The sequence below is a fragment of the Lissotriton vulgaris genome, chromosome 1_1, assembly GCF_964263255.1.
Source record: "Lissotriton vulgaris chromosome 1_1, aLisVul1.2, whole genome shotgun sequence".
NCBI classification, from domain to species: domain Eukaryota; kingdom Metazoa; phylum Chordata; class Amphibia; order Caudata; family Salamandridae; genus Lissotriton; species Lissotriton vulgaris.
The window spans coordinates 2,131,528,393-2,131,552,274 of record NC_141685.1 but is presented as its reverse complement, the minus strand read 5'-3'; the positions used below and the strand labels follow the sequence as shown (position 1 = coordinate 2,131,552,274).

The 23,882-nt window shown below is 43.2% G+C and overlaps 1 protein-coding gene across 2 annotated transcripts in view; it reads right to left on the bottom strand.

The window, feature by feature from the left end:
- The window catches only part of PTPRB (protein tyrosine phosphatase receptor type B), a 471,570-nt gene that overhangs the window by 228,465 nt on the left and 219,223 nt on the right, over window positions 1-23,882 (bottom strand). For both annotated transcript variants that reach the window (XM_086921879.1, XM_086921886.1), the window contains 2 exons: window positions 7,091-7,369; window positions 1,729-1,986 (listed from right to left, as the gene is read on the bottom strand). In XM_086921879.1, coding sequence (XP_086778005.1) covers window positions 1,729-1,986; window positions 7,091-7,369 — 537 coding nt within the window. The remainder of the gene's footprint in view (window positions 1-1,728; window positions 1,987-7,090; window positions 7,370-23,882) is intronic.

Below are 23,882 nucleotides of genomic sequence, written 5' to 3'. Positions count from 1 at the left end.
TATTGGATCAATAATTAACTGTTGTTGTAGTCATCTCTAAATAGCCAAACAGTGCCACCTTGTGGCAGAGTGTCACATGTGCAGTGGTGTTGACAATTAAGTTACGGGGCAGAGCCCCGGAAACCACTGGCTCAAATTAAGCACTGTCCTCTGCTATGTGCTCCTCTCTTTCTATTTGCTACCCACCCACGCCCTGTGCTGTTTCCTTTCACCTGTGGCTCCCGGGTTGCTTGATCTTTCCCCCAGTGTTGCTTTTCCTGCCTTCCTGTTGCTTCCCCACCCTATGTGATTCCAATGCCACTGTGTTGCTTCCCCCCAGTAGCTGGAGCTACTTTTTTTCTTTTTGCTTACCAATTCAACTCGGAGAGGTAATGAAAAAGAAGAAAAAGTGTTTGCACAAATTTGTAGGCACGCACGTTTGGTGCCAATGCCTACGAAATTACTTACTTTCTCTTGTTAGCGATACTGCACAACACTGGGGAGGCTGTACAGCATAGCTGAGTCTATTGCCAAAGGCAAGAGGTCCCCAAAGCGCGCAGAAATATTTATTGGAAGCATGGGCTCCCAAAAAGTGTCGGGTCTTGGGCAAAGTGACCCTGGTTCCCTCCCTTGTAACGCTCCATGCAGTACAGTTGATTGAAGTCTTTGATTCCTTAGCTTATATTATGGAGATGTTTTAATTTTTTCTGTACAACAAAAAGGTCCAAATGGGTTTTAAGAGAAATCCTACAATTAGCTGCTTGGATTGACCTTCCCCTCGCCTCTCTTACTCACTTTTGATCTGTTCCCAAAGGGAAAGAGTATTGTAGTGTGCAGGTTTTGACCCATTCCCTCATTTTCGTAATGGATATTTCTCAATGTAACAAAAAGACCTCCCTCCCTCTCTTCTAGATCATCATTTGTATTAGAGTGGAGTGCGCAGGACATGATTTAGTGTCACACAGCCAATGCATTGCATGGGGATGCCTGCTCTTCCGACTACTGATTCATCAGAATGTTAGGGGTGTCTGAAGCCACATCACACCTTTGATATGTCACTTCATCCTGGGACTCATTCATGTTTTCAACTGTGTTCCTCCACAGGCTCATGTTTGCTGCTTGAATAGTTAGTGAATGGTCATGGGGTGCAAACTGCAGAAACTGAACATCACTCCTAGGGGTCTGTTTTCTTCTTGCTCCTGCCATTGCCTTCATGACTCTTGAGAGCAGTGGTGGCCTTATCACGGATATCAAAGACGAGACTGAGGGAGCGACTGTTGACCCTGGCTCCCCCTAACTGATGTTGGGCACCTCCTAACCGCCCTACAAGACCCCTGTGATGGACAAGTGGGGCAAGGGCAGGGCTGTCGGAGCTTCCTGTGCATAGGGTGGACAAAGCAGTGGAATTCATTCTCCCCCACCGTAGAGTTACATCATAGGAACAGTTCTGGCTTACACCACAGCCTTCCGCTTGGACATGGCAGGACCAATCACACATAGAAGGACACCTGTTTAGTTCTCAAAGTTCAAGAGTGTTCATTTACTTTGGACAATGTCTTCTTGTTCAACATTTACCTTGACTCAAAAGGAAAGGAAACCCATCATTGACGAATGTCCGCGTGCGCGTCCTGTTGCTCCCTTCAGGACTATGAATATTAGGATTGCGCCATCAGTGCCCGCACTCCTCCCACCATATGCTTGATTGGGACATTCCGTCAGTCATAGGTCGTACCATTGGCAGCTACATACCTGTCCTGGCCAGCTTCGAGGTGTGGTTCTCCAGGTCGGCCGCCTGGGTTATTACCGTGACGTTATACAGGTGGCCAGCTTTAAGACCACTGAAGGCGTGGCTGGTGACGTGCTTCTCCACTACAACCTCCTCAATGGTACGCTCCTTGTCCCGTAACAGGAGTCTGTACGAGTCCACATTCCCAGGGCCTGGAACCCAGGACACATTCAACCTGTCGGTTTGCCTGGAAACCTGCACAGTTACCACTGCTGAGGGAACTGTTGCAACGAAAAATAAAAAATAAACACTTATTAAGTGCGTACCAAATAGATTTAAAATTAGAATATCCTCTGAGGACTATCAATGCTATGTCAGAAATATCGTTTACAAAAATATCCTCATTGTTTGTAAATTTTCTGTAATAAAACCCAAAGCAGCCATAGTTCAGTAAAATATATGTAGGAAGCAATATCTACATCAGTCATATTCTGACTACAGTATTGTGCACCATACTTAAACCGTGAAATTATACTATAACTGCATCTGATAAAACTACGAAAATGGAATTAGTAAAGCTAAATGTGACGTAAAATACCTACACCAATGAGAACAATTTAACATTTATTTTAAAGTTCTTTTTATTAACCATAAGAGAATCATTTAACATTTATTCCCAATACGTATTTAAGCTAACGTAATTTGCTTTATTGCATGCAGATGGTAAAAACAGCGAGTAGCACAGATTAGCCCTGGTGTGCGACGAAGCACTTAGTGCAGTGGTCTTCAAACTTTTTGATGTCGAGACCCCCTTGTGAAACCTTTTTAGGCATAAGGACCCCCGTCGGTCAAAATGTTCTAGAAACTGGTTCTTCACGTCATCAACATTTATCGATAACTATAAATGCCCCTGTTATACCTGCCATCTTTTGGAATGTTTCTCTTGTTTTTTTTCCTTTCTGACATAGTTTTGACTCTGTTTTTGCTGGTTCAGTGTCTCTGTGCACTTCCTTTTTGCTGTTCAGTATTAATGCGCAAGTGCTCCTATTAGAAATTGTATTATGGACTGGTGTTTCCATGATTTTATGTTTGACTTACTGGTAAGTCCCTAGTAAAGTGCACTGAGGGTGCCACTCACCCAAGCAGCCCTTAAAAGGGTTATCAGATCTGCCACTGCAGTGTCTGCGTGAAGTTTGTAACTGCCATGCCGACCTGGCAAGTGCACCCACTTGCCAAGCCCTAATCTTCACTTTTCTTACACATAGGTCAACCCTAAGGTAGGCCCAAGGTACCCCTGTGGGCAGGGTGCTGTGTATGTTATAGGTAAGACATATACTGGTGTGTGTGACATTTTCTGGTAGTGAATTACAGTGTGTTTCATTTTTCACTATGGAAAGGCTTTCTGTCCCATAGGATAGAATGGGAGTTTAGTTAGAACATTATATGAGCATATCCAAACCAAAGGTCATTGAGTGTAGGGGTGTAGCCAAAGGTGTAGCTAAAATCAAAGGGCCTTATTTATGAGGAATTGGCGAAGAACAGCGCTGCAAGTCTTCTTGCGGCGTTGCCCAATTCCAATGTGAAAGGGCAGGAATAAACTGTTATTATGAAATACGGTGCATTCCAGTTCTTTTCCCTTCACAAATTGCTGTCTAGCACTACCGTAGGCTGAATTGTTTTTGTACGGGAAGAGACACCTTCCTTCACGAAAACAATACTGAGGGGTGTTTTCCTATTTCTATGAGAGCTGCAGAAGGCAGCTCTCGTAGAACATTTCTCCTTGTTATGCCTCTACTGGAGAGGTGTCAGTTTTTGGAGCTGCCCCAGGTTTACATGATTTTGTAAATATGGGGCAGGATCAAAATCCATAGGCTTTGCATGGGAACCCCACACAAAGCCCATGGAATACCTCCTTGACGCAGAGTAAAGCAATGCAGTGACTTGCGCTGCTATGTCTTACTGATTACTCCATATGAGGCAATGCAAAGCTATGCAGGGTGACTTTGCACTGCCTCATAGGTATGGTTGCGCCACCAGAACATTAAAAAAAGCAATGCTCTGGCGATGCAAGCCTCTCATAAATAAGCCTAAAATATTCTTACGTTTTTTAGGTATTTCACCTTCAGGTATCTACATATAAAATAATGGACAGTGTAAATGAAAAATAAATAAAATAAGTTATTGCTCAGTGGGAAATGCACTGTAGTACATTAGGAAAACATCTATTAGTTAAAGCACTGCAGAGGTCTGTGTGTAACCAGAGACCCACAGAATTAAATCTTGATTGATGCAGTGGAGAATAGTGATGTATATTTTTAGTGCTACAAAGTCACAGCCTGTGACAGAAAGCACTGTGAATATGCAAGTCAATTTGTGATACTTGCATTACACACAGGGTAAGATACAATGCTTCAAAATGTGTGAATAGTTTTACAATAAAATGGTGCTTTCAAAATGTAGGTTTTAATAATACCAGACCACATGTAATGCAGTTTTCTTTTTTACATAACTGTCCCTTCAACACCTCTTTAGGGGCACAAAGGGCAGTGTAAATTCAGTCAAAATTAAAAGAAAGAACTTTTCAGCCTAGTAGTTAACTCTTTGCACTTCAACTCAAAACAACACACATCTTTGTCTTCACAAAGAGCCAGCCAGAACTGCTCCCAAGCATCCTTTACACTAGCAGATTACCAGCATTTGCTTTTCATTCAGGCAAACGGCTGATAACGATCTCAATTAGCCATCCCAAGACAGCAGATGGCTGTCTTTTTACAGGGACAAGTGAAGCTGGGGAATCTGCGACCCCCTTCCTAGGACTCCAGGACCCCCCTGGGGGTCGGGACCCACAGTTTGAAGACCTCTGACTTAGTGACAAATTGAGTGACCGCAGATGTTTGACAATAAAAACACACTGAATGAATCAAGGTTTCATCCTATCGCTGTGAAACTCCCAAATGCACCGCCACTGGGATTTGTATTTATTGTGTGCTCAGCAAGTCTGGGTGCTCTTGGTGACCCCGAGGCACAATACCCATATGATAGGGTTGCGCAAAGTTATAAAACAAACTCCCATTTTCACTTGGTATATGTTTCCGAAAGCATAAAGCGCCCACTTTGTTTCGTTCTATTTGTGATGACGTAATAGTTTGCGTGCCTATGATATATGATTGGGTCCCTCACCTTTGTGCATTGGTCCTCAGCTCGCCTGATTGAGGGGTGTGCCGTGCGGTGCTTCTCTCCTAATGTACGCATTGGCACTCTTGCGTTGAGGCCAGTGGTAGTCTGGAACGAGGCCTCTTAGGACGGGTGTGAATGTAGACATGGCCCCACTGACAGTCTATTGCCTACTCCCTGGGGCTGCATTGGGGCCCATCGGGAGACGGGGAGGGGAAGAACCGACCGGAGCCAGATATAAAGTGTGATAAAGGCCGCTTTATTGGGAAACAGGTGCATCCTGAACACATACCATATCCTTGGCCTTTGCCGTACAAAACTAGTCCTAACTAACTATACATATCCTGACAACCCTCCTACCCCCACCCCTAAACAGTTCCCCGCCAACAACATAAACATCATTATTAATTATCCAAACGCCTGCCTCCACTGTTTAACCATCTGCCATATGTACACTCCCTCCCCTTCAGTCAGTAAAACTCATTCCTCCTATCCTACCCCCCGTTTAACTAGGAAAAAGCGCCATCCACCATAAATTTCCCCCGCACCTGCTCCCAGCGACAACACAGCTAGCCAAAACTAACATAGAAAGCACCTGCTCCCAACAAAACCCCTTTCCACACCAGAAAGCCATAACCCCGGACAGACTCCCCTCTCTCCTCCACCACCCCATCCAAAGGGAGGGCGGGCGGGACAACGCTCCAAGCTACCCTCCGGCTGCTAGGTCACTGTCCCATGAAATGGTGCACAGTGACCCAAAATGGCCGCTCTTATTGGCCCCAGCCCAAAAGAGCCCAAATCCCACTATCAAGCCCAACCAGCCTACGTCCCTTCCTGTCCCCGTTTTAAGTCCTCCCCACACCCTGCCTCCCGGGGCTCCAAAATCCCCGGGGGGGCCAGCCTCCCTCCGGTCGGCCACCCCCGCAAAGCCCCAATCAGGCTAGGAACCACGCGGTGTTAGGCACCGAGCCCCCTTCAGGGGCATCACTGGGACATCCCTGAATACAGACATAGGTCTTGGAAACGGCTCAAACTCCATGTCCGTCATCCAGCCTGTCCTTAATATGATAAGGTTTGGGGTCTGAAGAGGAAGGGCGCAGCCCCTGCCTGCCAACGAGCCTTTAACAGGAATCCGCTCGACAGAGGGGTGCACATTGACTAACCACACGTGAGTCAGTGAGAGACTGACACTGTGCAGGCCTGACGCTCGAGAGAGGTGAGTGTGCTGGGGCTACGTAGACATCAGGGGCCTCATTTATGAAAAGTGACGCATCTCTGCGTGAAAACAGCGATGCGTCACTTTTCACTGCGCACTCCTTGCGACACCAATGATGCGTCATATTTAATGTATGACGCATCATGTCACAAGGAGCTACAGATACGTCAGTATTTCTGACGTATCTGGAAGCGCAAAAGTGACGCATTGCTGGAGTGTGTCACAAAAGTGACGCAACTCCAGCAATGCGTCCTTTCACATGGGGAAAGCCCCATGTGAAAGGGCTTGCGTCAGTCTTACGCCTGCTGTGAGGCAGGCGCAAGATTTTGACGCAATAGCGTCCTAAAAGTGACGCAGTGAAATCTCATAGATTTCACTGCGTCACTATTACGAGGCTTTTTGCGGGGGAACGCCCCCTCTGCATACATTATACCTGACGCAGGTATAATGTGGCGCAGGGGTTTAAAAAGTGACGCATCTAGCTAGATGCGTCACTTTTTAAATATGGCGCAACAAGGCGCATGTTTTACGCCGCCGATGCGTCACAAAAAGTGACGCATCAGCAGCGCAAAACTGACGCAAGGCCTCATAAATGAGGCCCCTGTACTTTAAATAATAAGGCATCTTCAAACTGATTGATGGAAGAGCAGTGCGACGTGAACTGCACCAATCACATTCAAGAGTCTGACACTCGTCCCTTCTATGGCTGAGCCCCTTGAATTAATGTGCTTGGTTTGTTAATTTAGACTGCAATATTTTTTAACTAACTTTCTTTCATCATGTTAAGCTAGTTCTACAGTACTTTCCATGCCACAATCCCTAAAATCCCAACTATTGGCTATTTAAATATACAACGAGAAACAGTAAAATACGGACCAGCCATAAATATAAATAGTTTCATTCTGCTTTCCAAGATAGCACCAGCACAACACTCAGGTGAGTGCCCAAAACGCATCAAGCTACACCCAGAAAAGCAATTATCGGGGGCGTAATACCTGTTGATCCAGTGATGAGAACAGCAGGGGTGCTTTTATTGCCCGCATGTACAGTCATGGTGAGGTTATATTTGGTTCCAGGGGTAAGACCAGAAAACGAGGCTTCCTTTATTAACACAGTCCCTGGAACTCGACGGGTCTGGATGTTTTCTTTGTTGGAATCCAACAGCTGCAGCTCATACCACGTGACCTTTCCCCGGGAGGTGGTCCACCAAACCTGCAAGCTGGTGGATGTGCTTCTGTCCCGCATAAACTCAAATTTAGCTGGTGGTAGGGGATCTGGAATGAAAGGACAACACATTAGCAATTGTTGGTAGAGAGGTGAGTTCCAGAATCCCTTCCATATATGACCAAAAGTGCAAACTTCTCTTTGCTGACCATGTTTGAATACATTCCTATTGATAAGATCTCCATGCCCCTTCACCCTGCCCCTACCCAGTAGCACATCCTAATGAAAATACAGGAAGCCTTCACACGGCTCTCTGCAGAAGCCCAGGAAGTTCACAGCACAGCAGAGAAGCCTTCTGCAAAGAGCAGGTTGAAAGACATGTTATGATTGCGCTGCATAAGAAATCGCCTGAGAGCCCTTACATAAACATGCCCTGCAACCTTGAAATATTATGGTACATTTTGTTTGCAAGACGTCTGACATTCTCAACAGCTTAATCAGTGGATATGCACTAATGAAAATAAACTATAGGAATGCCACAATCCAAGCTAACAGTTGTCACCGCCCAATGCCAGTCTGGGAAGTGGGCATTGTGCCATTTGTCCTACTTTCTGTCTGCAGCAACACCAGCAACCATGTTAGGCTTTCAGCAGAAATGATAGCAAGTAACGCGGCCCTGCTAAGAACAGGGCATATCAACTCACAGATACAAAACTTAAAAAATGCAACCCTACTTTTTAATTGGTCATGGGCCTTGGAGAACCCGGGTTTGGAGTGGTTGACTTGTAAACTAACTAGCTTCTCAACAGAATGTAACGGAGGTCACGACCACCCTCAGACTCAGGTTGATCTCTCAGCCACCCTTCACAGTGCTGATCACACCCACCCTCAGACTCAGTTTGATCTCTCAGCCACCCTTCACACTGCTGATCACACCCACCCTCAGACTCAGGTTGATCTCTCAGCCACCCTTCACACTGTTGATCACACCCACCCTCAGACTCAGGTTGATCTCTCAGCCACCCTTCACACTGCTGATCACACCCACCCTCAGACTCAGGTTGATCTCTCAGCCACCCTTCACACTGTTGATCACACCCACCCTCAGACTCAGTTTGATCTCTCAGCCACCCTTCACACTGCTGATCACACCCACCCTCAGACTCAGGTTGATCTCTCAGCCACCCTTCACACTGTTGATCACACCCACCATCAGACTCAGTTTGATCTCTCAGCCACCCTTCACACTGTTGATCACACCCACCCTCAGACTCAGGTTGATCTCTCAGCCACCCTTCACACTGTTGATCACACCCACCCTCAGACTCAGGTTGATCTCTCAGTCACCCTTCACACTGCTGATCAAACCCACCCTCAGACTCAGGTTGATCTCTCAGCCACCCTTCACACTGTTGATCACACCCACCCTCAGACTCAGGTTGATCTGTCAGCCACCCTTCACACTGTTGATTACACCCACCCTCAGACTCAGGTTGATCTCTCAGCCACCCTTCACACTGCTGATCACACCCACCCTCAGACTCAGGTTGATCTCTCAGCCACCCTTCACACTGCTGATCACACCCACCCTCAGACTCAGTTTGATCTCTCAGCCACCCTTCACACTGCTGATCACACCCACCCTCAGACTCAGTTTGATCTCTCAGCCGCCCTTCACACTGCTGATCAAAACCCACCCTCAGACTCAGGTTGATCTCTCAGCCACCCTTCACACTGTTGATCACACCCACCCTCAGACTCAGTTTGATCTCTCAGCCACCCTTCACACTGCTGATCAAAACCCGCCCTCAGACTCAGGTTGATCTCTCAGCCACCCTTCACACTGTTGACCACATCATGCGCTTTATACCATGCCTAAGTGGATCTCACTCAAGTGGCACAATACTGACTGCTCCATCCTCGCCAACTGATAATGCTCCACATTCTGTGTTCTCCTCTTCCTCAGAGGCACAGGTCTTCCTTTCGGCTACTCCCTCTATCCTATTCACTTATTCCCCCTTCTTACAGATTCACTCCATGCCTGCAGTCGTTTACCTCTCTATGTGGACCTCAAACATGGGCATCCAAGGATATTAAATCCTTTGATAATCCGTGTACTGCCCATGCTACACCTGACCACAGGGGTCATGATGGTAGAGAGAGGAGGCAAAGTAGACTGATGTCTAAGGGCCCGATTCACAGAACTAACTTAAGACAAATTCCTAAACTTACTACCATTTTCGTATTCACAGAAGGCACTTACTCATTTTGGTATTTACAGAAGACACTTACTCATTTCGGTATTCACAGAAGTTAGGAGTCCCAACTTTAGGACTCCTAAATGCCTTCTGTGAATTCCGAAAGTCTTACAATTAGGATTTTTCTCAATTTAGTAGTGGTAAATTTAGGACTCCTAACTTTAGGACTCCTAAATGCCTTTTGTGAATACCGAAAGTCTTAAAATTAGGATTTTTCTCAATTTAGTAGTGGTAAAGTTAGGACTCCTAACTTTAGGACTCCTAAATGCCTTCTGTGAATACCGAAAGTCTTAAAATTAGGATTTTTTTCTCAGTTTAGTAGTTGTAAAGTTGGGAAAAAATCCTAAAAGTGACCTCACTGTCTCATCACTCTATGAACTCAACCACAGGGCCCAATACATCAGAGAAGCACCACCCTTCATCAATATTAGCACAAGACCCATGGATACCTAATTTAATCCTGCCTGGTTGATGAGGTATTGGCTTCAACTCAAATCACTTTGAAGTAAGTATTTTTAACAAATTGTGCGCAAGTGTTAGTCTTTATGATTGTAAAGTGTGTATTATGTGATATTTCTATGCTATTCCTACATTTTAGGATGATTGATTGATAGATAAAACATGGCTCTGAATCATTTCCTCCCCAAAACACCTGGCAAAAAAATAGGTATGTAGGTTTAAAAATACTGTTTACGAAGGAGAGGATCCTTGGATTAAGTTGCCTAGTGTCCATTCCGTATCGGAGGCATGGTAAGCCAAAATAAGAAATCAAACTTAGTGTGCTTTTGAGGCACCACACTGTAAATGAGATAAATGCTTAATATTACACTATTAATGGTGTGAAAATGTACACTCTCTGCAGGGTCAACCCAGAGTTTTGTATTCTATTGCTGGATCCGTTTTTGTTGGCCATAGGACTTTACCTCTGCTAACAAGTGGTAAAGTGGTAATGCTCACCCTTTTACACCTACAATAATTGGCATATACCCAATTAGCACATTTGATTCACCTATAAGTCCCTAGTATATGGTACTACATATTAGTAAAATTGGTATATACCCAGCTAGCACATTTAATTTACTTATAAGTCCCTACTATATATGGTACTACACCTGAGGCCTGTAAATTAAATACTACTAATGGGCTGCAGCACTCATTTTGTCACCCACTAAAGTAGTACTGTAAAATGGGTCTCCAAGCATGCTAATGCAGCCTGGGTGTGCAGGTTTAGGCTCACAGTTTGACCTGGCAAATAAAACACTATTGCCATGCCTAAACATTCCTTTTTAATGCTTTTAAGTTACCCCTACGATGGGCCTTAAATGCCCATAGGCCAGGGTGCATAGTATTATAACAGTAGACCATGTATATTTAATATTTGACATTACCTTGCAGTAAAAAACCTCCAGGGTAATTTTTCACTGTGGCAAGGATGGCTCTCCCATAGGAAAACATTGAGATTCACTAAAACGAGTTATAGTGCTTAAGTTCAGATTGGGAGCTGCTACAAAAATGGTCCATGGAAATTACACTTTTAGAGAGTTGTAAATTGTCCTGCCTAAAACCAAAAGACATTCTTGTTACCTGGCCCCTGATGATTCCCCTGTGGTGAGATGTGTATGGCTCCCAAACAGTGGACAAATGGCCTTTTGAGTGGGGAGGGGACTCCACCCATGATTGGTTGGCCGGGGTGGCTGTGATCAGCCCCTTCCTAAGATTCAAAGGAGGCCTAGCTTGGCAAAGGAAGACACAGCCAGGCTTCCCTCACCTTTGTCTATCTAGAAAGGCTGGCACCAAACCCAGTTGGGGCAGAGCAACTGACCACAACTGGTATAAAAGGGTAACAAAGAGTTGCCTTCCACTCAGAGTATGGCGCTGGGTATAAAAGTGGACCCCACAGACCTCTCTTCAGAACACTCCTGGACATGTGGAGAATCAGAACGACTGCCCTGCTGTCTGAAGAACTGGAAGGAAAACGTGACCTGCTTGCCTTGATCCCAGAAATTCCCAGAAAGGACTCCAACAGTCAGTTGGCTGACCTCCTCTTTGAGCTACAGGGAGACAGCGAGCTTCCAGAGGCCTCTCTCCCTGCAACTGCCGAGCTGACAAGTTCCAACTGGCCCTTCCCTGGACCCTGTTTCTGTGTGCCTTTTCCCCCGAGGCTGAAGTACTGAAGGCAGGTTAAAACAAACTTGGGAAGCCTCACACATTCAATCATTTACTTCTTGAAGAACAATGCTGGGGATAAAATAGCTTGCCTCCTCTGCTCCTGACTACTAACATACGTACAAATCCTTCAGACTCTTTCAAATTGACAATCGGATTTACTGAAATATTCTATAGCAATGATGTGCATGCCCTGCTCTGATGCTAAAAATGCTAAAATGTGATCCTACAGATACTCTCACCACTAAAGTCTTTATTTTTTGCAGTTTTAGATAGCGCAAACTCGGCCAGAAGGTATTGGAGCACTTTACATGAGCACCAGTTACTTTACAGATGAAGAACTGGCGCTAGAGTGAAAAAAGCAACAGTGCTTTCTTACCCCTTAATTTGCTTCTGGTTCTCTTCTGGTCCTACGTCGGTTTCAACAGCAGCATGAACTGTAACATCCAATTGCTGAAATCTACATGCCAGTTCAACACTTCGAGAGTCGCACAAAAGAACAGAGTAATAGCAGGGGCAGACAGGGGTTACGTTTTACCATTCAACAGCTCGCTTTATGCCTACTTCTGTGGCCATTCTGTTATTAGATTATGGTGTCAGGAACTGATTGAATTTAGGTCGGCGGGGCAGCTTTCAATGGACAGAGGATGGACCCAATGGCTCCATTAGGCCAACAGAATATTCTTATAGCCAGCTTTTAAATTCAGAATTGAGTGCCATTCAATATTTATACAAAAAAAACAAGAAGATGATGGACGGAGTACTGAACCCTTGCAGACACTCACCCCCAGTCACAGATCTGGGTTGAATCCATCAACGTTCTTTAGCTCACTTTTCTACCCCAGTTCAGACACAGCCATATGCAAATCAGTCTTGACCCTGTGCCTCATGGGAACAGTCCAGCCCAAATTGCCAAGCCATGTCTTCCCTGAACCGGAATCCCGCATCCTGGGACCAGTTTCTGCCTAACAGCACTAATCAGCCAGGCTAGCTTGAATCCAGTGCCAAAGTGTGCAAGGAACCCACCAATTTTTTGCATTTGTCACCCCAAGTGGGACGGGTATGCCTAGACATGGGTCCCTGCTCTCCATGCCACTGGAGTCAAGCTATCCTGGCTGATGAGGGGTGAAACCCGGAAACCGGTCCCATGATGCTTTTTTCCAGTCCAGGGAGGACCTGGCCTGGCAGTTCAGGCTGGACTGTTCCCATTGGGCACAGGGTCAAGACTGATTTGCATATGGCTGGGTGTAAACTGAAAATGCATGGTGAGCAAAAAAACGATGGATTTAGGCCCACATCTCTGTACTTGGGTGAATGTATGACATTGTTCTGCATTCTGTCCATCAATTGTTGTTTTTGCATTTCTCACCCCGAGTGGGACGGGTATGCCCAGACGTGGGTCCCATGCTCTCCATGCCACTAGAGTTAAGCTATCCTAGCTGATGAGGGGTGAAACCCTGAAACCAGCCGTAGGATGCTTGTTTCCAATCCAGGGAGGACCTGGCCTGCCAGTTCGGGCTGGACTGTTCCCATTGGGCACTGGGTCAAGACTGTTTGCATATGGCAGGGTTCAAACTGGAATAGCATGGTGAGCAAAGAAACAATGGATTTAGCCCCAGATCTCAGTACTGGGGTGAATGTATGACATTGTTCTGCAGTCTGTCCATCAATTGTTGTATTTGCATTTGTCAACCCGAGTGGGTATGCCCAGACATGGGTCCCGTGCTCTCCATGCCACTGGAGTTAAGCTATCTTGGCTGATGAGGGGTGAAACCCCCAAACCAGTCCTAGGATGCTTGTTTCTAGCCCAGGCAGGACCTGGCCTGGTAGTTCGGGCTGGACTGTTCCCATTGGGCACAGGGTCAAGAGTGATTTGCATATGGCTGGGTTCAAACTGGAATGGCATGGTGAGCAAAAAATGACGGCTTTAGGCCCAGATCTCTGTACTGGGGTGAATATATGACTTTGTTCTGCATTCTATCCATCAATTGTTGTTTTTGCATTCAATATTTATGGTCACATGCAAAAACTTTTTAGCAGAAGCGTTCTAGGAAAAAGCATAGAATATTTGTACATATATTTTTGTATAATTATCATAAAGATTTCACCTGCATACACTTATTATTAAGTACGATTTCAGCAATGGTCATCACCACTATTTTTAGTACACAATGCAAAGGATGTGTGTTTTAAACCGCTGAAAGTGATATGCGCGGGTGGGTATCAGAATAGAACTTAAATAGAACTGTACAGGGCCAGCTGCCAAAAGGTGTGTGACTTTTATATTAATTTAATAAAAACACTCTGTTCAGAAATCTAAGAAGCTCATGTTTAAACGTAGAAAAGAAACAATTGTACAGTTTAGTAAAATCTGTTCTGGCATCGAAAACTGATCTTGCAAAGGCAAGCCATAGAAAATGTGCAACTTTTTTATTTTGCTTCCAATTTGCTGAAAGATCATTCTTTTTAGCTTTCATAGCAGGGGTTTTCAAAGTATGCCTAAGGAGGCTGGATCCATGGCAGGGTTTCCAGATATGCCTATAACATATATTTACATACAAGTAATCTAAAACAACCTTTACGTAGTCAGAAGCCACCTTGAATATCCTATGACCTGGATCAATGTTAAACAGCCTCTGACAAAAGTCACTGGTTTCTCAGAAAAGAAGATTGATTTGACACATGTTTTTAGCTCATAATACAACCTGGGTGTGCCCATCAAAAGACCCTCGATGACTGCACAGTGTGGGGTTTAACAAGACAAAATCTGATGGAATTTGCACCAGTGATTACAATTTACCTTTTAACAGTAATTGTTTATTGAAATATAAATCTATATTTGATACTGGCAGATATTGTCCGTTCATAATGAATGACATGCTCAGTCACAGATACAGAATATTCCTGTGTCATTTTTACTCAAATATGAATGTTTTCAAAGGGCCAAAATCTATAGGAGTGGCATCAAATATTTAACCTTCAATCAAAAAAGACACAGTGAGAAATTAGACATGGTAGTACAAAAATAAAGATAACTTTGCAATACATGTTAAAGCTGGAGTTTTCTGAGTAGTTTGACTTCACTCACAGAATGACCCCTTTTGAAGAAAACATGATCCCAGAAACCTTTGTGCAAGACTATAAGAAATATGGTTACTTGTTGAGGCGTGTGAAACCCTACTCAAGCGGCAACCTCAATTCTTGTCAGGGTGAAACATAAGCTTATCCCTAATTAACATGTGCTCAACCCTCTGGTAGCTTGGAACAAGGGAGTCAGGCCTACCTTAGGGCATGTATGCAGACATTCAAATGGTAATAATGTGAAAACACAACACAAGAAAAAACCCAAACCAATTTAGAAAAATAAAGTACAATTTAATAAATTATCTGAGAACAAAACGTCTAAAATTCAAAAAGTAGAACCAGTGATTTACAATTATAAAAACGTAAGTGAAAATAGTGCCTAAAAGCTTAAAGCACCAACTTTAGTTATCCATTCGCGCTGGACTGGGCCAAAACCACAAGTTCAGGCTGACTGTGATAGAACCTGGGCCAGATGCAGGGACCAAGTTAGGCACGCTGAACAAAGTGCCCAAATCATGGTTTGCGGAGCGTTGCGAAATCCCACGTCAAGGATGCGAGGCTGCAATGTGGAGTCCTGTGTTGAGGGGCTTGTCATGTAGAGTCCTGCTTTGAGCGGCTTGCCACGTGAAGTCCTGTGCTGAGGATGCATCATGAAGCAGTTGTACTGAAGAAGCTGTGGGGTTTTGAAGCAAAGGCCTGTTTCATTGTGGAGGATGCTATCAACTAGGGGCCTGCGATGTGAAGGCCTACATCAAGGATGCATCGCCCAGCAACATTCCAAAGGAGCTACAATGCAAGATCCTGCATCGGGGATACATTGCAGTGCAGCAGTTCTGAAGGGGTTGTGAGGAGATGTGTTGCGCTGTGTTGGTTCTTCTCACAGGACCACAGCTGGGATGGCAGAGCACCTGCAGACTCACTTCCAAAGGTCCAAGACTGTGGTGGTATCAGTTTGAGGGTAAGCCACACAGCACATAGAGTCCAGGTGCTGGGTTCAATGTGGTTGGAGCCTTTCCTGTCTGTGTCTGAGCAGGAGGCTAGCCAACTATCCCTTTGGGTCAAACTGGTGATCCTGGGTTCATGATGCAGGTCGAGTCCTCTCTCAGATAGCAGGGCGGCAGTGTAGCAGTCCTTCTTGCGGAGCAGTCCTTCTGAGTCTTCCACGGGTTCAGAGGTGTAGTGAAGAGCTGGGTCTGAGGCATCATTATTTATACCTGGTGCCACTGTGAATTAGGAGTAGGTTCTGGATGTTTCCATCCCCAAAGGTGTTTTGAATTTCCTGCATCCCTACCCTGGTTCCAGCTTGTTTGAGGACAAAAAATACTAGTGTCAAACCCTTTGGGATTATTCTGTGGCAGGCCCTTTGTGATATGCAACTGTGGTAGGTGCACAGCTCCTCCCCTTCATCAAGTCCGAGATGGCCCATCCTGCCAACACCTTGTCCCCTCTGTCTCACTGTCTGGGAGCAATACACAAAGACCAACTGCCAGATATACCTAGTCATGTGATCCAGGATACAGGCTGCAGACACCAAATGGTGAGGACAAGAAAATATCAACTTTCTAAAAGTGGGTTTTAAATTACAATTCTTTGAACACCGAACTTGACACACCTACTTGTTCCCAATTGAAAGTTATCACTTTTTCAATGTAACAAGGCAACCCAATTTCATCCTATGGGACAAGTAGGCCTTGCAGTAGTGGAAACTGAATTTAGGAGTTTTTCACTGCCAGGACATATAAACTTAAAAACACATGTTCAACTTTTTTAAATACACTGAACCCTGCCCTCTGCGCTGTTAAGGGCCTTCCCTAGGGGGGACTTATATGTATTAAGAAGACATGTTTATGCCTGTCAAAACGTTTATCTTGCCAGGGTGAAATGGCAATTTAAAACTGCACATTGCAATGGCAGACCTGAAACAACCTTCAAAAATGCTACTTAAGTGGGTGGTAAAGTAAGTGCTGCAAGTCTACAAGTATACTTTAACTTACAGGGCTGGGGTACATGTAGTACCACTTTACTAGGGACTTACAAGTAAATTTGCCAATTGGATGTAAGCCAATTTCACTATGTTTGAAGGAAAGACGAGAGAGCACAAACACTTTAGCACTGGTTAGCAATGGTAAAGTGCTCCGAGTCCTAAAGCCAGCAAAAACGAAGTCAGCAAAACAGGATGATAGAAGGTAAAAAGTTGAAGGTAATCCACGCCAAGGATGTTGAGTCCAACAGTGACCTTCATGGCTCCAACAACCAGCCACGTAGGAAAGATTTGGAGAGCCTGACAACATCATGCGGGTTCAGACAAAACACCTGTTTTAACCAACAACAGATTCTGAGATTTTTGCTTTTGTTCATCAAAGTACCTCATGCCATAGGTTTCCTAAGTTTAAAAGCTTCATTGACACTTGTAATAACATCGTTAACATTTAACCAATGAGAAAAAACCATGAAAAAATAAAGTGCACAAGTAATTTACCTGTATAGCAACATAACGTCAAATAATTTAAAAAGTTCATATAATAAAATCAGCATTCTAATGCTAATTAATTTCTGTATTTTTAATACATATTTATGAAGCAGGAAAAGAGGGTAATGGGATCAGGAAGGAACCTCACACCGTTCTTATATCTTGTATTCTTGTACCTCCCAGCACACCAATTCAATAATGTTTTTACGGCTGTTGCAATGAAACGTAAAAGACTCTATTGAAACTTCATACACAGTCATAAAGAGGTCTAACGATGTGCATGTGATTAGACGTGAGTGATCATTTAAAAAGCTGGAATTTGATTGCAAAGACGGGCCGTGCACAATTTAGGAGAAGCAACATGGAAAGAAAATTAGACTAGGGCCTGATATACAAAATTTCCATTCGCAAATTGTGGCTGCAAATAATGCACCCACTTTTTGCAAATCTAAAAGAATTGTGCAAACCGATCTATGTTATTAATAGGTTATTAGATCACAAAATTGTGAACTGTAGTGGGTCACAATCTGACCTTCCTCATCAAGATTAAACAGACGCCATCACAGTGAGCATGGCCCGCTTAGAGTCAGCTGACCACCCTGTCTGTGATAGCATTTTTTAAACTAAACGTTAAAAAAATGCAACCCTTTTGCCTCAAAGGAAATTAGGTTGCATCTGAAAATAAAAGTATTTTTTGTTGTAAAGTTGAAAGTAGGGGTCCCACTGATTAATCCCAAACAATGTTTTTTTTACATTCACTGGGATCCTTCCCATTTTGCAAATGTGTTACCACCCCACCTTGGGACTTAGGGCCACATGTATCAAAATTTAAAATAGCGATGACCTAATTGCTATTCTCTGTCAATTGCAATTAGGTAATAGCTATTTGAATGTATGAAACTCCATGAGTTTCATTGAGTGTTTCGTAATGTGTCACAAATTGACCTTTCTCATCTATACTACTATTATAAAGAGAGAACTTGCACCTTTTGGCCAGGTAAACTCGGGAACCACAGCACCAATCACAACACCCAATACAGCGTTGGAAAGGGCAGTTGCAGCAGAAGGACATAGGCTATGCAGACACCCACCATATACATTTAAAATGTAAAAGAACCGTGCCAGTAAAGTAGTCCCTTGTGGGCGTGTCTGCATTGCGCTGTGGGTGTGTGCTGGGGGCGTGACAATCGATGGGGGCATTCCGTCACGAGTGTTGTTTTTTCTTCCCAGGTTCTATACATTACTGCTCCCTTTAAATAGTAATTCAGTGGAGGTCCCATTCTCTTAGAACCACCCCAAGCACAGTTATGGGCAAAAATACAACTAAAAGGCCCTGCAAAGCATTATGGGATAAGCTTAGCATAATTTTTAGCATTCATGAAAGGGTTTCAATGTTTTTGAATTTTACTCATCAGGGACATCTTGGGACGACGAGGTGAACTGCAGCTTGATGTATAATATTTTAAATGCTATTGCATTTGCCTCATCAGGGACATCTAGGGACGGCGAGGTGAACTGCAGCTTGATATATAATATTTTAAATGCTATTGCATTTGCATCATCAGGGACATCTAGGGACATGAGGTGAACTGCAGCTTGATATATAATATTTTAAATGCTATTGCATTTGCCTCATCAGGGACATCTAGGGACCATGAGGTGAACTGCAGCTTGATGTATAATATTTTAAATGCTATTGCATTTGCCTCTTGGGGACAACTGGGGAGAACGAGGTGAACTGTAGCTCTTTGTAGAATTATTTGGATACTATAATATTCACTTCCCACTGCTAATCTCGTCCCATAATGGTTTGCAGGGGCTTGATCTCAAAATCAACACCTCTGTCACTGCTTTCTGGAAGCTAATTTCACTTTTGTGAAATGACTATATGCATTTTAGCATGTAGAAATACTTGTTATTTTACCTTGAATATATGAGGTTTCTGTTTTAATAATTGGAAATCTGACGAAACGAAATTTGGGGGATTTATTGTACCAAGTTTGCGCCAATTCCGCCCACCCCTACTTTAAATACCCCTGCACCCCATAATCATAACCCACCCTTACTCTATAAAATACCCCAACACCCTTAAACACTAACCCATCTTAACCCTATAAATCTACCCTGTACCCCAAAACCCAAACCTATCCCTAAACCCTAAAAATACTTCTGTACCCCAAAACCAAAACCTAGCCCTGAACCCTATAAATACCCCTGTACCTCAAAACCCAAACATACCCCATAACCCTAAAAATATCCCTGTACCCCAAAACCCAAACCTACCCCTGAACCCTAAAATACCCCTGTACCCCAAAACCCAAACCTAGCCCATAACCCTTAAAATACCCCTGTACCCCAAAACCCAAACCTACCCCTGAACCCTAAAAATACCCCTGTACCCCAAAACCTAAACCTAGCCCAGAACTCTAAAATACCCCTGTATCCCAAAACCCAAACCTAGCCCTGAACCCTAAAAATACCCCTGTACCCCAAACCCCAAACCTAGCCCTGAACCCTTAAAATATCCCTGTACCCCAAAACCCAAACCTAACCCTGAACCCTAAAAATACCCCTATACCCCAAAACCCAAACCTAGCCCTGAACCCTAAAAATACCCCTGTACCCCATAACCCAAAACTATATCTGAACCATTAAAATACCCAAACACCCCCAAACATATACCTCAGTACCCTAAAACATATACCCCTATACCCATACTTGCCTTATCAAACATTTTTAAAAAACATGCTTTTACCATTCATGCATTTACAACGAATTTCGTTGTAAATGTATGCATGGTAAAAGCATATAAAATGTAATGCCATGCGTTATAATGGCATTGCGGAGTCATGGTACTTTCGTAGTGAAAGTATGCAGAGTGATGGTATGCGGAAAGAAATTTGCGGAATAATGGGTGTTTACCCACCCCCGTAAGTATATTGGTGGCACGGCGGCCCACATCTCCAGCAACATACTCATATTTTTTCACCACCAATTGGAAAAATGCACAGGTCTCTCTCATTGATGCCCAGCACCGACATACACTTTTGGACACACCTCCCACCACAAGTTCTAGAATTGCGAACTTTAGAGATGGGGAGCTACGTTAGAATCTCGGCATCAGCTCCACATCCTGTGATTCCAGGCAAATCGCTTTGTCTCCCCGTGCCTACCACAAATCAATGTGCAAGGAAAATAAAGTAGGGAAACTCGAGTTCACACACTACTGAATGAGCACTCTTAAGTGCATCAGCAGTGCACTGTGAATCGGAGCGTTTCACAGGCCTGTCACAGATAAGAAATGCTATCAAAATGAAATCCTACAAAACAATATACTACTGGCCGGCAGCAATTCATACCCGGACGACGTCGGGACGGGCTGCTAGTTAATATTAAAGAGGAAGTTCCCAATTTGCGACCCATTAGGACTCTCAAAAATCACAGAGATTGTGGCCGATTAGAGTCAGCAGACCACAATGTCTGTAATTGCTTTAAAATAATGCAATCATGTTTTTTTAAATGTGGCCAGTTTTCCTTAAAGGAAAACGGGTTGCGTCTAAAAAAGAAAAATCAAAAGTTTTCATTTCAGGCACTGCCTGTTCTTAAAAAACATTCACAAAGGAGACAGTGTCCCTTGGGGACCCCTTACCGTTTGTGCATGGGTTACCACCTACTTGATATAGGTGCTAAAATGCGAATGTTTTGTGAACGCATTTCGGTTGCAAAGCAATCCTACATACCCCTGCGATTCGGTAATAGGAAGGGACACTCTAAACACGCCCCTTCCTAATACCTAATCGGTATATATTCGCAATTCCAAATTGTGGTTCAGTAACATGTTATCGAATCGCAAATTGGAATTCATAAATACCAAAAAGCATTTTACCGGATGAAAACAGCCCAATTCGCAGAATAGGGCTATTTGCGATCTGTAAAATGCACTATACATATGGCCCTTAGTACCTGGATGTTTTGAGACCTAAGGTAACAAAACATTGGTACATACCATAACGAATTGCTATTTGGAAGTGACTCCCTAAGCATATCCCTTGCAAATAGTGATTTGTTTTGTCTTGTTTTCTTTTGTGATTTTGTAAAATTTTACAGAATCGCAATAAGGGTCAGTAGATTAAAAAAAAATCTTTTGTGGTGCAAATCCTGTAATCTTGTGAATTGCAGACTTTGCAACTGCAAAATAGCTTTGTAAACTAGGCCCTAAGATACAAATTCATAAACAATTTTTTTCAGGTTGATATGAATTTGAAACTTAAATTTGGTATTAATATGACACCCATCAGCAAACCCACAACCTGCACAGGACAGCCCTTACATGTGCTCGCCCTTACATTTCCAATCCACCATGTGCCTCAGGAGAACAACATTTACTCCTGCATATACATGCATATGATGCATATCTATGGCTTATGATAAACTGATTTAAAATTTGAAAAACAAATATATTTGGAAATATTTCAAGTTTGTTCGAATGTAACAATTAGATTTAACTATTCCTTTCCTTTTTTGGAGAGAATTAATTAAAATATTCTCCCTCTGTAGCTGAGAGAGTACAATAGTTGCAATGACAAAGACAAGATCTGGAATAGATGAAAGGGGGATATTAGTGTAAAGAACTTTAATTTTTGAACCAATCAAATAGATATGGTACTAAATTGAGTTTTTTTAAAAATCTTATGGACCCTGGATATCAAACGTTTTCATAGGACATATGTTGGGGTGATCCTACAACTAATGCTGAGGGCACTTACTATTACATTGCCAGGTTTATTTGTGCATAGTATAAAAAAAAATTGTGACATGCCATAAATTCAACACTTTGGAATTTAAAGGTGCGTGAATGGTTTAGGCACAAATAATTAGTACTGTCCAGTCATTTCTCCACCTTACCTTGTGCTTGACTACTGGATATACTAAAACGAATCATGCTTGCCTATTCCAATACTTACAAATAAGACATCAACCATCAGGTTGTCTCGCTCTTTTGATCTGGCAGTCTAAGAGCTCATTAGCATATCTACTGACATGCTCATTTAGCGTAGGGTGGCAAACGCTATTCGTAATTCACTATATTGGTGTTCACTGTAAAGCTCCATTTTACCTCCGGATTTTAATCTTTGTGCAAATAAATGGGAAATAACTCGCAGTGTCAAGGCTACCACAAGTTTTTCACATTCACTTTTTTGGGTTTTCACCAGCTGGTGATCCCCATTCATGTTTCCTACTTGTTGAGATGCAGACATATTGCATCACTAGTGCAAGATGAGTATCATCTAAATTGGCGGAAGTGCAAATATGAGCAGTGATTTGCTTATTAAAAATATCTACTGTGCTCTGACTGAGGACTTACCCATAATAGCCATAGGAGACCATATTTGGATGGATTGTTAGCCCATTCTAATTTAAACTCACTCTATTATTTGGTGTTATGCTAAACCAGGCTTTGGCTACATGTAATGTAGCTATAAAGCAAGAGCTTTTAGGATAGGCATCCAGTTTATGTCAGATAACCATTACATCCAATAATATGAAAAGAAACGTTACTATTCCGAAGGTCAGAGTGACATGTAATGCAGATCCTGGATACCAGCATCTGTTGTAAAGGATCCAATGAAATTGTATGCAGATCTTGATGTAAGAAGTCCATGGAAGCGTTGGCCATGACAGAAAATTGTGGCTTGAAATTGGGATAATGTGTGCTCCTTGGGCAACTGACCAAATAACACATTTTCCTACAACCTACGCATGCAACATGGAGAATGAAGACTGGCTGAAGTTGTACTATTCTTCTGTGTGTGCCACATTAGTGTTGTGCGCTGTTGATCAGCAACATTTATATAAAGAGCCGAATACAAATTAAGAGGGAATATGAAATTGTTGTAGGCAAGTTATAAATGGAACAAGTTGAAATATGGCATAGTGTTGACCTGATTTGCCGGATGTTTGGATTTTGACTGACTGATGCACCAGTCCACCATAGGTGTCACTGTGTAAACATGGATGTGTTTCTTTTTTACTAACATGAAGTTAATTCCCAAATGAAGTGGGGAATAGTTGTTGAACATATATATTGCTGCATCTTCAAATGCAAATACCCATACAATGTTCTATATTTTAAACTAAGCGGCTATTAGCACTGACATCTTTTGCATTTTTTTCCATTTCTTCTCTCTCGTTTGAACTGATAAAAAGGTCGAAAGAATTATAGCTGAATAGGTTCTGGCTGTGGTGTCTATTGCAGGAACTCAAAGTGTTCATGGAACAAGACTTGAACTTTATCACTCGAGATAAGAATGATGGCAATCGAATTACCCTCTTCTATTGGATGGTTCTATTTTAATCAATTGTTCTTTTACTTTTGTTGTGAAGGTTTTGTAAAAAGTTCAGATTAGCAAAAACGCAATGAATATTTTACCTGGTGGTACGCGAACCAATCAGCAGCACACATCGGTGACCCTTCCATTTTATGTCTAACCATTGGCAGCTAAATCACATCATCAAAACATACAAACACAGAGTGCAGGCCTTAGGTCAGACCCCTTCAGCCAAGTGTTGCTTACCTCTTCAGTCCACTTGAGCATTGAGCAGACTTACATTTCATAGTGCTGACTAGAAAAGGAGTTTGTCTTC